The 14,997-nt window shown below is 55.3% G+C and overlaps 1 protein-coding gene across 1 annotated transcript in view; it reads right to left on the bottom strand.

Moving 5' to 3' along the window:
• SCRIB (scribble planar cell polarity protein) overlaps window positions 1-14,997 on the bottom strand; it is a 110,180-nt gene that overhangs the window by 32,015 nt on the left and 63,168 nt on the right. The window contains exons 17-20 of the mRNA XM_036404404.1: window positions 9,461-9,550; window positions 7,682-7,759; window positions 5,541-5,849; window positions 4,824-4,904 (exon numbers count right to left, since the gene is read on the bottom strand). Coding sequence (XP_036260297.1) covers window positions 4,824-4,904; window positions 5,541-5,849; window positions 7,682-7,759; window positions 9,461-9,550 — 558 coding nt within the window. The remainder of the gene's footprint in view (window positions 1-4,823; window positions 4,905-5,540; window positions 5,850-7,681; window positions 7,760-9,460; window positions 9,551-14,997) is intronic.

Below are 14,997 nucleotides of genomic sequence, written 5' to 3' on the forward strand. Positions count from 1 at the left end.
ACCAAAGGCAATCACACAAAGGAATCAGCACATGGACCCTCAAAGAGTCACCAAAGGCAATCACACAAAGGAATCACCATATTAGCGAAGCGTGACCAGACCTGACAACCAGTCTGCAGAAGAAATGGAGATTATGAGGGGCTGTCTCAGCACATCTCTTGCAGGAAAGGGCCCAGTGGCTGCAGGAAGCTTGAAGGAGGTGTTTGGGAATATGCAGCACTGTTATGGGATGTTTAGCAGAACAGGAAGAGGACTGGAGGTGAAGAACAAGCACGGGGAAATACAGGAGAGAACAGGAGGCTGCTGGTCAGTGCTGGTGTGGCCAAGCCCTGGGCCTGAGTGCACATCTGCTCTGCCTCTCCCCACATTCTGTATTTACTGGGCCAGCTCACTCTGTTCAGGGCACATGTGCACAGCTGCCGGTAAAACTCAAGCTGGAATGGCCAGCAAGTAGGAATCCAAAACATGGGAAGACTCAAGAGGTGGCCCAGAGGCTGGATGAAAGTCTTGGGTGTGACCAAAGAGCCTTGGGTGTGACCAGAGAGCCTGGAAGCCCTGTTTGCTGGAGCAGAGGCTGGATGGAACGTTTGGGGGAGACCAAAGAGCCTGGAAGCCCTGTTTGCTGGAGCAGAGGCTGGATGGAAGGTTCGGGGGTGACCAGAGAGCCTGGAAGCCCTGTTTGCTGGAGCAGAGGCTGGATGGAAGGTTTGGGGGAGACCAGAGAGCCTGGAAGCCCTGTTTGCTGGAGCAGAGGCTGGATGGAAGGTTTGGGGGAGACCAGAGAGCCTGGAAGCCCTGTTTGCTGGAGCAGAGGTTGGATGGAAGGTTCGGGGGTGACCAGAGAGCCTGGAAGCCCTGTTTGCTGGAGCAGGCAGGAGCCCTGACTGGGCTGAGTGAGGGAAGGAGGGAAGGAGGGAAGATTTGTGCCATCCCCCAGCAAGCTGAACCCTGGTGAGCCAGAGGCAGCACCAGGCTGTGCTCCTGCCCTGTGGGCACCACCTGTGCTCAGGTGTGCACCTGGAAGGGCACTGCCCTGTCCCGCCCCGGTGGTCTGGGACCGGCTGTGTCTGCCCTGTGTTCCACATCTGGAGCCTGCACTTTGCCCTGCTGAGGGCTGCAGCTGGAGCAGGGAAAGCAGCAGCTCTGTGTGCAGGGGATTGGGAAGGGAGGATTCCTGGGGTCTTCTGATGGTTAACAAAGGCAACAGCCAGCAGAGACTTGGCTCTTTGGTTCTATCACCACATCAAGGCCAAGCATGCTCAATGAGAGGGAACAAGATGATCTTTGAGGCCCCTTCCAAGCCAAGCCTTGCTCTGACGGTGTGACACTGCACACACAGAGCTGCTGCAGCACTCTCATTTCTCACATCCCCTCTGCTGCTCTCCTGCCCCTGAGAGGAGGAGAGTGCTCAGATGGGGTCAGGCCAGGAGGGCACAGCAGAGCAGGGGCCAGGGCACAGGACTCCAGGAGTCAGGGCTGTCTCAAATGTAACAGCCCCTGGAGCATTTCACCCAGTAACTCTCCCCTACCTGGAATCCTGGTGGCTACCCAGCTTTTGGGGCAGCTGATTTTCCATGGCCTTTATCTGGCTGGAGAGCAAGGCCAGCCATGCAGCATGGCCCTCTGAGTGCCATGGGGAAGGGACAGTGTCTGATAATATAATTCCCTGCTCCACATGTTTCTCTGTGTGCCAGGGAATTACATTATCCTGGCAAGTCTCTAAGGGGTCACACTGCATCATTGGGACTCACGTGTCACCTCCCACTATCCTACATCTCTCCAATGTCAGTTTTCTTCCCAGTCCCAAAAAAATCAGCTGCCCTTAGCAACTGCTCCCAGTCCTGCACCCTCCCTGCTGGATTCCCATCCCACAGCTCCAGCTCTGCAGCACTCCCCCAGCAGTTCCTGGCCAGTGTCTTCCCCCCAAAATGAGTCCCAAGCGCCACAGGAACACAGGGAATGAGTGACAGTCACTGGGGCCTGTTGAGGGGTGTTAACTCAGGGGAGACCCAGCTGGGCTCCTCAACCCCTGTGCTCAAAGCTCCCCTAAGAAAGTCAAAGGAGCAATCCCAGCTCTTCTCCTGAGGAGAAATCCAGGAGGATTTAGAGCACAGGGGAAGAGCAGGAAGCTGTGCTGTATTTATTTTCTTAAGATAACAGAATTCTTTGGCAAAGTGAGAGCTGAGCATGACCAGGAGAGCACAGCTTTGGAAATGGGCCCTGTACCCAGCAAGGGTCCTCTCCTTCCCCATGCAGATACAGGCAACCTGCACCCACATCCTAGGAACCACAGCATTGTGGAAGATTTCCAATAAAAATGGGAAATTGCTGCTTCCAAAGAGGGTGGTAAGCAGGCTTGGAAGTCCTGGGCGTGTTCTCCTGAAAGGTGACATGTTCCTGCACTCCTCAGAGGTGAGCACGGGATCTGAGCTTCAGCTGGTGCTCAGCACCAAACCTCTGTGATGGTCACACACACCTGAGCACAGGGAACCGAGGGGAACCTGCTGGGGGTGTCAGGAATAATGACCAAAGCTCCATGGTCACAGACACCTGAACACAGGGAACTGAGGGGAACCTGCTGGGGATGTCAGGAATAGTGACCAAACCTCCATGGTCACACACAGCTCAGCACAGGGAACCGAGGGGAACCTGCTGGGAGTGTCAGGAATAGTGACCAAACCCCCATGGTCACACACACCTGAGCACAGGGAACTGAGGGGTGTCAGGAATAGTGACCAAACCCCCATGGTCACAGACACCTGTGCACAGGGAACTGAGGGGAACCTGCTGGGGGTGTCAGGAATAGTGACCAAACCTCCATGGTCACAGACAGCTGAGCACAGGGAACTGAGGGGAACCTGCTGGGGGTGTCAGGAATAGTGACCAAACCTCCATGGTCACACACAGCTGAGCACAGGGAACTGAGGAGTGTCAGGAATAGTGACCAAACCTCCATGGTCACACACAGCTCAGCACAGGGAACTGAGGAGTGTCAGGAATAGTGACCAAACCCCCATGGTCACACACACCTGAGCACAGGGAACTGAGGGGAACCTGCTGGGGGTGTCAGGAATAGTGACCAAACCTCCATGGTCACACACAGCTGAGCACAGGGAACTGAGGGGAACCTGCTGGGGGTGTCAGGAATAGTGACCAAACCTCCATGGTCACACACAGCTGAGCACAGGGAACTGAGGGGAACCTGCTGGGGTATCAGGAATAATGACCAAACCCCCATGGTCACACACAGCTGAGCACAGGGAACTGAGGAGTGTCAGGAATAGTGACCAAACCTCCATGGTCACACACAGCTCAGCACAGGGAACTGAGGGGAACCTGCTGGGGGTGTCAGGAATAGTGACCAAACCCCCATGGTCACACACACCTGAGCACAGGGAACTGAGGGGTGTCAGGAATAGTGACCAAACCCCCATGGTCACACACACCTGAGCACAGGGAACTGAGGGGTGTCAGGAATAGTGACCAAACCCCCATGGTCACACACACCTGAGCACAGGGAACTGAGGGGTGTCAGGAATAGTGACCAAACCCCACGGTCACACACAGCTCAGCACAGGGAACTGAGGGGTGTCAGGAATAGTGACCAAACCCCCATGGTCACACACACCTGAGCACAGGGAACTGAGGGGTGTCAGGAATAGTGACCAAACCCCCATGGTCACACACACCTGAGCACAGGTAGCCAAGGAGACCCTTCTAGGGATGTCAGGAATAATGACAGCAACACTTCAGCCACATCAAAATGCAGCAGAGGCCCCAGCTCTGTAAGCCCTGAACTCACACATCCCATGAGGAATCCACTGCAAGCTATTACTAGGGAATTAGATCTGCTTTTCCTACGATGCTGCCCATGGATATAAATAGAGCTGCTGAAGCCGGGTGGAGGCAGGTTTGACTTTTGAATCTGTTCTAAGGTTTTGTGTCTCCTTTTTCCACAGGTTGAGCAAACCAACCACAAATGATGGGCCTCAGTACTGCCTCTGTACCATGGAGCATCAAAACATGAACAAATCCAAAATAATCCAGTCTATCTGGCATTAATCAGGGTCAGGGCTTGATTCTGGGCAGCGGGGAGCACAAGGAGGGAGTGAGAGATGCCACACCAGTTCAAGCTTCCTGCCAAGCGTCAGACCTGCACTAAAATGTTGTGCCTGAGCAAACCCAAGCCAGCCCCAGCCCAGGGATAGAGCAGACAGAAGCCAGCACTGACGAGGCTGTATCAGTGCTTACTCACGCCAGCGCCGCGGCAACACCACGGCAGCTGGGCAGAAACCACCACCAGCACCAGGAGCTGGAGGTGCCCAGAGGCAGCATGCAGCGTGGGAGGAGGGTCAGGAGGCTGAGGAGAGGCTCCCGCAGGAGGGGAGTGAGGAGCAGGAGGCAGAGACACAGGTGAGAGCAGCGAGATCCGCAGCGACAGCACGGCAGGCCGGAGCTCCACGTGAAGCAGGGAAGCACTGGGGCACCCCTGCCCTGCTCCACAGCACCCCTGGGCAGCTCCCTGTGCTCCAGCCCACTCCACTGTGCCCCAAGGGGCTCCCCCTCCCCGTGGCTGAGCCCCCCAGGCTCCAGAGGGACCCCAGGCTGGGCAGCGCTGCTGTGTCCCCTCCCTCCATTCCATTCCATTCCTTCCTTCCCCTTGGGTAAAGGGCAGGTGTAACTGCACCCACCCCCAGACAGGGGAGAACCACCCAAATTAAACACTGTCCCAGAAGGCCCAGAGCTGAAGAAAGGAGCCCCAAAACGCAGCTCCAGTAGCAGAGGAGCAGCCCCTGCCGAGCCAGCCCCTCCGCTGCACTCACCGAGATGACTCTGTCCCCGACGCGCAGGATCCCGTCCCGGTGGGCTGCCCCTCCCTCTGCAATCCGGGAGATGAAGATGCCCTGCAGCACAGGCGGGAGGGTCACAGCAGCCCGGGCTGTCCCTGCCTGAGCCTGGCTCCCCAAACCCAGGCAGGTCTCAGTCCTCCCCCCTGCCCTGCCCCTTCCCGTCGGCTCCCCACTCCACACAAACCCTCTGCTCCCAGAGCCCCTGGCAGCAAATCCTGCCGTGGCCCAGGGCCTGGAATCTGTGCCAGGAGGGCAGCAGTGGGATTAGATGTCACTGGCAGGGATTGGGAGCCCCAGCCACCCTCCTTCTATAAAAAAGAGGGAGAGAGACTTGGACACGGGCCTGGAGTGACAGCACAAGGGGAATGGCCTCCCAGTGCCAGAGGGCAGGGATGGATGGGACATTGGGCAGGAATTGTTCCCTGGGAGGGTGTGAGGCCCTGGCACAGGGTGCCCAGAGCAGCTGTGGCTGCTCCTGGATCCCTGCAAGTGTTGAAGGTCATGGTGGGCAGGACCTGGAGCAACCTGGCACAGTGGAACCTGCCCACCACAAGGTGAGGTTTAAGGGCCCTCCAAACGCAAAGCATCCTAGAATTCCGTGATTCCCTGACTTTAGAGCACCCTGCCCGGCAGAGGCTGCCCGGCTGCACGCCCAGGGATGAGGATTTGGGTCCCAGGGCTCGGACTGACCGTGTCCCCAGCCCGGTAGGGCGTGGAGCCCTTGCCGCCGGCGATGCTGAAGCCCAGCCCCTTCTCGTTGCGCATGAGGCAGGTGGAGAAGCGCTCGGCGGCCGCCTCGGGGCCCTCGGGGAAGCGCAGCCCCCCGCGCCGCTCCCGGGGGCTGTAATCGTCCTCGGGCCGCAGCGGGGTGACCGTGATGGCGTTCTCGGGCTCCACCATCCGCTCCCGCAGCACCGTCATGGACACCGAGCTGCCCGAGCCCCGCAGCGCCTCCACCGCCACGTGGTGCTCGGCACAGTGCAGGGACACGCCGTTCACCTGGGCAGGGAGAGAGACAGCGTGCTGTGAGACTGAGCCCAACCTCACACACAGTGCAGGACACGCCGTTCACCTGGGCAGGGAGAGAGACAGCGTGCTGTGAGACTGAGACACAGCCCAAACACAGCCCTGACCAACACACAGCCTGCCCTGACACAGAGCCCAGCCTCACACAGTGCAGGGACACGCCGTTCACCTGGACAGGGAGAGACAGCCTGCTGTGAGACAGAGCCCAACTAACACAAAGCCCTGACCAACACAAAGCCTGCCCTGACCAACACACAGCCTGCCCTGACCAACACACACAGTGCGGGGACATGCCATTCACCTGGGCAGGGAGAGAGAAACAATGTGCTGTGAGACACAGCCCAACAAACACAGAGACAAACAAACACAGAGCCCTGACCAACACACAGCCTGCCCTGACACAGAGCCCAGCCTCACACAGTGCAGGGACAGACACCGTGCCCTGACACAGAGCCCCAACAAACGCAGACACCAACAAACCCTGACCAGCACACAGCCTGCCCTGACACAGAGCCCAACAAACACAGAGCCCTGACCTCACACAGCCTGCCCTGATGCACAGCCCTAACCTCACACACAGCCCCAACAAACACAGACTCCTGACCTCAGACCCAGCCCAACCTCACACACAGCCCAACAAACACAGAGCCCGACCAACACACAGCCTAACAGAGAGCCAAGCAAACACAGAGCCCTGACCAACACAGAGACCAGCAAACACAGAGCCCTGACCAACACACAGCCTGCCTTGACACAGAGCCCAGACACAGAGCCCCAACCTCACACCCAGCCCAACCTGCACAGAGCCCTGACCTCAAACACAGCCTCACTTCATGCCCAGTGTCCTCTCACACTCAGGCCAACCTCACATCCAGACTCCCCTCGCACCCAACTCAATCTCACACAGCCCCAATCTCATACCCATCCCAATCCCAACCCCAGCCACTGCTGCCCGAGGGAACTGGCTCAACCCCTCACACCCCACCTGGGCCCTGCTCCCACAGGTGTGCCCAGACCTCTGGGAGGTTATCCTGCCTTCCCACAGCACCTGCTACCTGTCCCAGGCCAGGGCAGCCAAGGAAAGGCCCTTTCAGAGGAATTCCTTCCCCACAGAGAGTCCTGAATTCCCTACACCTGTATCATCCCTACAGGTAACATCCCAGACAGATAACCCCACACAGAACCATCTCCACTAACAAAACTCAGCACAATTCAACACAACTCAGGCTGACCCCTGTCCATCTTCCAGGAGGGACATGCAGCTGCTCACAGCCCTGGAACACCCCGAGCTGTCAGTGTGACAGAGCCCTGTGTGTCAGTGTGACAGTCCCTCGGTGTGGGGATGTCACAGAGCAGATCATCCCCAGGGTGGCACAAAAGGGAGAACCAGGGTTCAGCCCAGCAGCCTGGGTAGTGGAAGGTGTTCCTGCCCATGGCAGGGGTGAAATGAGATGAGTGTCAAGGTCCCTTCCCACCCAAACAATCCCCATGGCTGGCTCCCTGGGTAAGAAGTTATTTACTGGGTTCACTTTTGCTCTGCCCAGGTATGTGTTCTTGTATTGTATTTATTCCCACCTGGGCCACACAACACTTCAGAGCTGGGACAGAGCAAATGCAGGAGCTTATAAAGCAACAAAAGGTTCATGGTGACATAAATTAAACAACTATCTCTGAGCCAGTGGGATTTTGTTTAGCTCTTACACACCTTGGTCTAAAACATGTGTGATGCAAATCCATCCCCAATCATCTCACACCTCCCCTCCAAGCTATCAGAAGCACTTGCTTTGCCAGGAGTCAGTGCTTACCTCCAGGAGCTTGTCACCAACACGGACCCCTGCCCGAGCCGCAGGACCCTCCTCGGACACGCGGGAAATGAAGATGCCCTGGAAACAAAACCCTCTGGTCATGGAGAGCCCATTCCTTACCCCTCTGCAGTGCGGAGACCCCTCAGCCCCGGCCCCTGGCCAGTCCCGAACCCACCATGAGGGGACATGGCAGCTCAGGAGCTGGGGAGAGGGAACAGAAACCCCAAGGTGACAAGAGGGACAGGAGCTCCATGGCAGGGCTGCCCCAAGGTGACAAGAGGGACAGGAGCCCCATGGCAGGGCTGCCCCAAGGTGACAAGAACCCCATGGCAGGGCTGCCCCAAGGTGACAAGAGGGGACAAGAACCCCATGGCAGGGCTGCCCCAAGGTGACAAGGGGGACAGGAGCCCCATGGCAGGGCTGCCCCAAGGTGACAAGGGGGACACAGGAACCCCACAGCAGGGCTGTCCCAAGGTGACAATAACCCCATTGCAGGGATGCCCCAAGGTGACAAGGGGGACAGGAACCCCATTCCAAGGCTGCCCCAAGGTGACAAGAGGGACAGGAGCCCCATGGCAGGGCTGCCCCAAGGTGATAAGGGGGACACAGGAACCCTACAGCAGGGCTGTCCCAAGGTGACAAGGGGGACAGGAACCCCATGGCAGGGCTGCCCCAAGGTGACAAGAGGGACTGGAACCCCATTCCAAGGCTACCCCAAGGTGACAATAATCCCATTCCAAGGCTACCCCAAGGTGACAAGAGGGACAGGAGCCCCATGGCAAGGCTGTCCCAGGTGAGCCACAAGACAAGGGAATGACACCTTAACTCTCTTCCAGTGGAACTGGAATCACAGGATGCAGCTGATGCCACCAGGTGGGGAACAACCCCATCCCCTGTGCCCCACAGCTGGGGAGGAAGCCCTGCTGCCATGGCAGCTCCAGCTCAGACCCTCTTGGTTCAGGGACAGGAGGCTGCTCCATCCCACCACCATGGCTCATCCCCCATATCCTGGTGGAGTCTGCTCCATCCCACCACCATGGCTCATCCAGCTCATCCCCCATATCCTGGTGGAGTCTGCTCCATCCCACCACCATGGCTCATCCAGCTTATCCCCCATATCCTGGCGGGGTCTGCTCCACACCACCACCATGGCTCATCCAGCTCATCCCCCATATCCTGGTGGGGTCTGTTCCATCCCACCACCATGGCTCATCCCCCATATCCTGGTGGGGTCTGCTCCACACCACCACCATGGCTCATCCCCCATATCCTGGTGGGGTCTGCTCCATCCCACCACCATGGCTCATCCAGCTCATCCCCCATATCCTGGTGGGGTCTGCTCCATCCCACCACCATGGCTCATCCAGCTCATCCCCCATATCCTGGTGGGGTCTGTTCCATCCCACCACCATGGCTCATCCCCCATATCCTGGTGGAGTCTGCTCCACACCACCACCATGGCTCATCCAGCTCATCCCCCATATCCTGGTGGGGTCTGTTCCATCCCACCACCATGGCTCATCCCCCATATCCTGGTGGAGTCTGCTCCATCCCACCACCATGGCTCATCCAGCTCATCCCCCATATCCTGGTGGGGTCCGTTCCATCCCACCACCATGGCTCATTCAGCTCACTCCCCATCCTGCTCCACCCCACCACCCTCCCTTTGGGGGCATCCAGGGCTGCTCCCACCTGCCCCAAAGCTCCCATGAGGGACACCCAGTCCCCAGCAGGAGCTGGCTCAGCAGGGACAGGGACAGTGACAGGGACAGGCCTTACCTCATCATCCCCCTTGTAGGGCGTGGAGCCCTTGCCCCCCGCGATGCTGATGCCCAGCCCGCCCGTCTGCCGCACGATGGTCAGGGTCAGCTGCAACACAAGGGACAGGGTCAGGGCACCCAGAGCCAGGCACGTCTCCTTTGCATGGCAAACAGCAGCTCTGGGTTCCTCTGCATGGCAAACTGCAGCTCTGGGTTCCTCTGCATGGCAAACTGCAGCTCTGGGCCATCTCCTGGCACAGGGGGGGCCCTGGCACCTCTGGGGAGGGGGCTGTGGGTCAGGGCACCCAGAGCCAGGCACGGCTCCTTTGCATGGCAAACAGCAGCTCTGGGCCATCTCCTGGCACTGGGGGAACTGTGACACCTGTGGGTGAGCCATGGCACCTGTGGGACACACTGGGGGGGCCGTGGCACCTGTGGGACACACTGTGGGAGCCATGGCACTCGTGCCTCAGAGGCAGCACCCCCACAACCCATGGAACACACCAATCCCCTCCCACAGCTGAGCCCTGAGCCAACAGTCAGCTTGCCCACAGTGGACACAGCAGAGGGAATTCCAGCACAAGGCAAACTGGGCAGGCAGTTTGGACTTGAACTGGATCACAGGACAGGGACAGTGCTCACACCACAGCCTGGCTCCACCATGGCTCCCTCTGAGTGTAATTCCAGCAGCCACTGGGGCATTCCAGGGCACCCCAGAGCAGTGTGCAGTGACAAGGATGGCACCTTGTCCAGAAGACTCTGGTGGGCACTTGGCTTTGCTGTATTAATGGAAATAACACACAAGTCCAAAAGCCCCAGATGCTCAGCTCCCCTCTGCCCCAGCTGCTCAGGATCACAGCTGAGCAATCCACAATTCTCCTCCTTCCTACCTCCCACCTCCACACACCCAGCCATGCCCACTGCCAGCAGCCGATGTGACTCAGGCTGAAGCTGTTTCTTTTAGGGACACCAGCATGAGCCATTCCCAATGCCACAGTCAGGAGAAGGAAGACAGGGAGCACGTGGTAGGACACAGGGAAAGGACCAGGACAGAGAGGACTCTCTCAGGGCCAAGGAGCTGGGGAGCTCAGTGACAGAAATGAGCACAGGCTCCTCCAGAGAACCAAACTGGCTGTCCCCCATGTCACCTCTTTGGAAACAAAGCCCAGGATGGAGAGAGGCTGCTGCAGAGATGTCAGGTGTGTCAGCTGCACATGGCCACAGCATGGGCAGCAAAGGGAGCAGGGATCACCTTCCTTAACACTTCCCTCCCAACCCTCCTTCACTTCTGCAGGGACAGAACCAACGTCTTGTGGAGCTCCATATTTGTTGTCTTATACATCAAGAGTTCTATTATCATCATGGTGCAAGGATTCCATATTGCCAGAGTTTCAATCTCCCCAATGTTTCTCATAGGCAGCTCCTCTAAGCAGTGCCTGCTCCTGGTCCTTGCAGCAGTCATCTGGCTCCAGTTCCCACCAATCCACTCTTTTATACCACTGTTCTTATTGGCTACAGCTGTGGCCTGTTAACATCAGGCCTGCTCCTAATCTTTAGTAATTGGTCCAGCTGCAATCTTTAGGGGATAAGATTACATTCTACACCACCTTCATTTACCCATACTGTATCCCCCTACACATATTCTGCTAGGGTTAAAACAAAAGCCAAACCAAAACCCCCTGCAGGAAATGTGGAACAAGCTGAGGTGCTCTGCTCTGCCAGCTCCTCTGGTGCCCAGGTAACAGCAGAACACTCAGGGATCTTCCCAGGGAAATCCCTGGTTCCAGACCTGCCATCAGCTCACTGTCTCTGTGCAAGAGCCAGAAACTCAGTAAAATTCCAAGGTTTGGAATACCCAAGCAAGACAGAAATGGGGTAGTGAGGAGGCAGCACCAAGACAGCCCAACTCAAACCAGCTCCTGACCAGACAATGCTTCTTGCATGACCGTATTAGGAGCTAACTACAAACCCCTTGTTTTTCCACCCAGACACACTGGACTCTAGGAATGCTCTGAAGACTCACATCTGTACAGTCCAAGGAGTGCTCAGACCATGCTCTCAGGCACATGGGAGGATTTTTGGGGCTGCTCTGTGCAGGGCCAGAAACTGGACTTGAGGATCCTGGTGATCAGGAAATTGTGTAATTTTATATTCAACACAAAAGTTTCTAAGAATGACAGCAAACCAGGGCTTCAGACAAGAATTACAGGAATTTACAGGAATTATAGCAAACCAGGGCTTCAGGCAGGGATTACAGGAATTATAGCAAACCAGGGATTACAGAAATTATAGCAAACCAGGGCTTCAGACAAGAATTACAGGAATTTACAGGAATTATAGCAAACCAGGGCTTCAGGCAGGGATTACAGACTGGTCTGAGAGCAGGATCCTGGTGTTTCCCAGGTCTGCTCAGTGCCTGGATCCACTGGACAGGATCATGATTTTGGAAAATGACTGAGGACTGTCTGATGTCACTGGTCACAGAAAGTCACTTGAGCTGCATGGGAAGCTGATGCTGTAAACTAACAGAAAGATATTCCATAAACCCCCTGGATTTCACAAATTCAGCAAACCAGTCTAAAAATAGGGGGAAACCTGCCAGAAAAGCTAACTGGCCTGAGGAGGAAGAACCTTTTGTCCATCAATGTTCACTGAAAAGCAAAGCCCCAAGGAGAAGACAGGCCAGATTAAAAATACTGAGACAACTGCAGCAAAGGGGCTTGAATTAGATATAAATACATGTAGGCTGAAAAGATTTCAAACTCCTAAGAAAATCAAAAACGAGTGTGGTTTGTGGAGGTTGGTGGATGGATGTTTGAGGTCTGTGCAAACAGTAACTGATGTGAACATGAGCCTCAAGAAGAGGACCTGGATCCAGCAGCCTGGAATGGCCCCTCAAGGTGCAGCTCAGGCTGTTTCTGGCTCTAAACCCTGAAGCTGTTTGCTCCCCCAAGCTCCTCTTTCCTAAGGCTGCTCTTGGGCTGCCTGGACTGCCACAAAACCACACTGAAACCACTGAAAGCACAGCACAGAGCTGCCCCCAGCAGGGACAGCTCAGCTCCCTCCTTGCCATTGCTCCTGCCATGGATTTCATGGGGTATTTTATCCTTTTGTATTTTCCCCCAAAGGCAGGGATCCACCCACAGACCATCCAGATGATCTAATCTGTGCTGCTTCTCGCTCTGCAGAAAGCACAAACCTTCATGGAGAGCACGGCACGCTCCCAGGTCCTCAGCAGGGAACAGCCCTGCAGGAAAGGTGCTGCAGTGCCAGGGAAAAGTGGGGAAATTGGAAAAGCTGCTACACTTCAAGCTGCCATGTCACAGACATCTTTTATGGAAAATCATTTCCTTAGGATTTTTCCTCCTGAGAAGCTGAGAGGCCTCAGGAACAAAATGTAACCAATGGTTATCTGCTGCTGTGGAATGCAACAGGTGCATCTGGGATTGGGCTCATGTGGTCGTTTCTAATTAATGGCCAATCACAGCTGGCTCGGACAGAGTCCGAGCCACAAACCTTTGTTAACATTCCTTCCTATTCTATTCTTAGCCAGCCTTCTGAGGAAATCCTTTCTTCTATTCTTTTAGTATAGTTTTAATATAATATATGTAATGAAATAATAAATCAGCCTTCTGAAACATGGAATCAGATCCTCGTCTCTTCCCTCATCCTCAGACCCCTGTGAACACGGTCACACTGCCATCCTTAGCCCTGGGATTCCACTGGGAACCATTCACCATCACTGGCACCAAAAACACTCAGCAGTTCCACACCCTGTGCCCTCAGTCCTGCCTGTGCCTCTTTGGGGACACACCAAACATGACCCAGGGCCACCTCAACCCAGGTCTCATTTGGCTTTTGGTGTAACTGTCTTTTAAAATGGAATCATGGAATGGTTTGTGTGAAAAATGCACGCATTTTATGATTGGCTTCTCACAAATATTCAAATGAATATTATATGTGTTGTGTTAGAAAGTAATGCTGTATTCATTCTCTTAAGTACTGTGTTAAATATAGTTTTAGGTTATAAAAATTGTTAAAATAGAAACTGTGCTATGTAGGATACGTTTTTTAAAGAAAGAACTCACAGCGAGATAGCAGCCACAGGACACCTGAATCTTTCAGAGAGAATTTATGGCCCTCTTATCAGAAGAAATGAACTTCTTCCTGCCTCAAAGGTGCTGGCAGGATTCAGAGGAAGAAGCTGACACTGACCAGCCAGAATCCTGTGTTTGAATGGAATTTATGCATCATGGATGAGGTGCATGAATATGCAACAGGCTGTTGCTTTTAAGGGTTAATCCTCTGTTAACGTGGGTCCTTTTTCAGGCTTATTTTGCCCAGAAAGAGGTACCTGGACTGTCCCTAACTCTTTGTTTTTATTGTCTCATATTGTCCTAATTCTAATTGTCCAAATTATTATTACTCTAATTGTATTACTATTTTTATAACCATTTTGTTACTATTAAACTTTTACAATTTTAAAAACGAGCCATTGACATTTTTCGCAGTCTGGGTGGAAGGGACCCACCCAGCCACCCCTCTCTGCTGACAGGCTCAGGTGCTCCTGCAGGAATTCCCAGCTTTCAGCAGGAGCTGCACACACCAGAGCTGCTGCCCACCTGGACAGATTCACTTTCAGGCAGCAGCCAGGGACAGCAGATTTGGGGCAGTCTGAATTTGCTGCTGTGCCCTGCAACTCATCACTGAGCACTCCTGCAGCCTGCCAGGGGCACGGCAGACACCAACCGCGCCATCCCTGGAGGTGTGCAAGGAATGACTGACTGGATGTGGCACTCAGGGCTCTGGGCTGGTGACAAGGTGTGGATCAGTCAGAGGCTGAACTCCATGGTCTTGGAGGTCTTTTCTAACCTGAATAACTCTGGGATTCTGCTCGCCTTGGGCGCACAGAGCTGGGACAGGGAAGAGCGGGAGCTGGAGGCACTCAAGGGACAGAACTCAAGGGACAAAGCTCAGAGCTGCTGTACTTGAGAGCAGCTGAAAAACCAAGTTCTTCCTCCAAACACACCCACAGGAGTGGGGCTCAAGGGCTTCACATGCAGAAGATGGAAAGGCATCAATTTACAAATGGTCTACATGTGGATGCACACAGCTGGGGTCAGTTTGGGGCCCCTCAGAACCAGAAAGACATTGAGGGGCATCAGCAAGTCCAGGCCCAGGAACAGAGCTGGGGGAAAGGTCTGGAGCACCAGGAGCAGCTGAGGCTGCTCGAGGGGGCTCAGCCTGGAGGAAAGGAGGCTCAGGAGGGACCTTCTCAGTCTCTACAGCTCCCTGAGAGGAAGGTGGAGCCAGGTGGGGGTCAGGCTCTGCTCCCAGGGAACAAGGGACAGGACAAGGGCAGGCGGTCCAAAGTTGTGCCAGGAGTGGTTTAGATGGGATACTGGGAAAATTCCCTCCTGTAGATGGCTGTCCAGCCCTGACATGGACTGCTCAGGACAGGGGTGGAGCCCTCATATCTGGAAGTGTTCAAAAACCATGTGGATATGGCACTTGAGGACATGGTTTAGTGATGAACATGATGGTGGTGCTGGGTTG

Source organism: Molothrus ater, chromosome 1 (assembly GCF_012460135.2).
Source record: "Molothrus ater isolate BHLD 08-10-18 breed brown headed cowbird chromosome 1, BPBGC_Mater_1.1, whole genome shotgun sequence".
NCBI lineage: Eukaryota > Metazoa > Chordata > Aves > Passeriformes > Icteridae > Molothrus > Molothrus ater.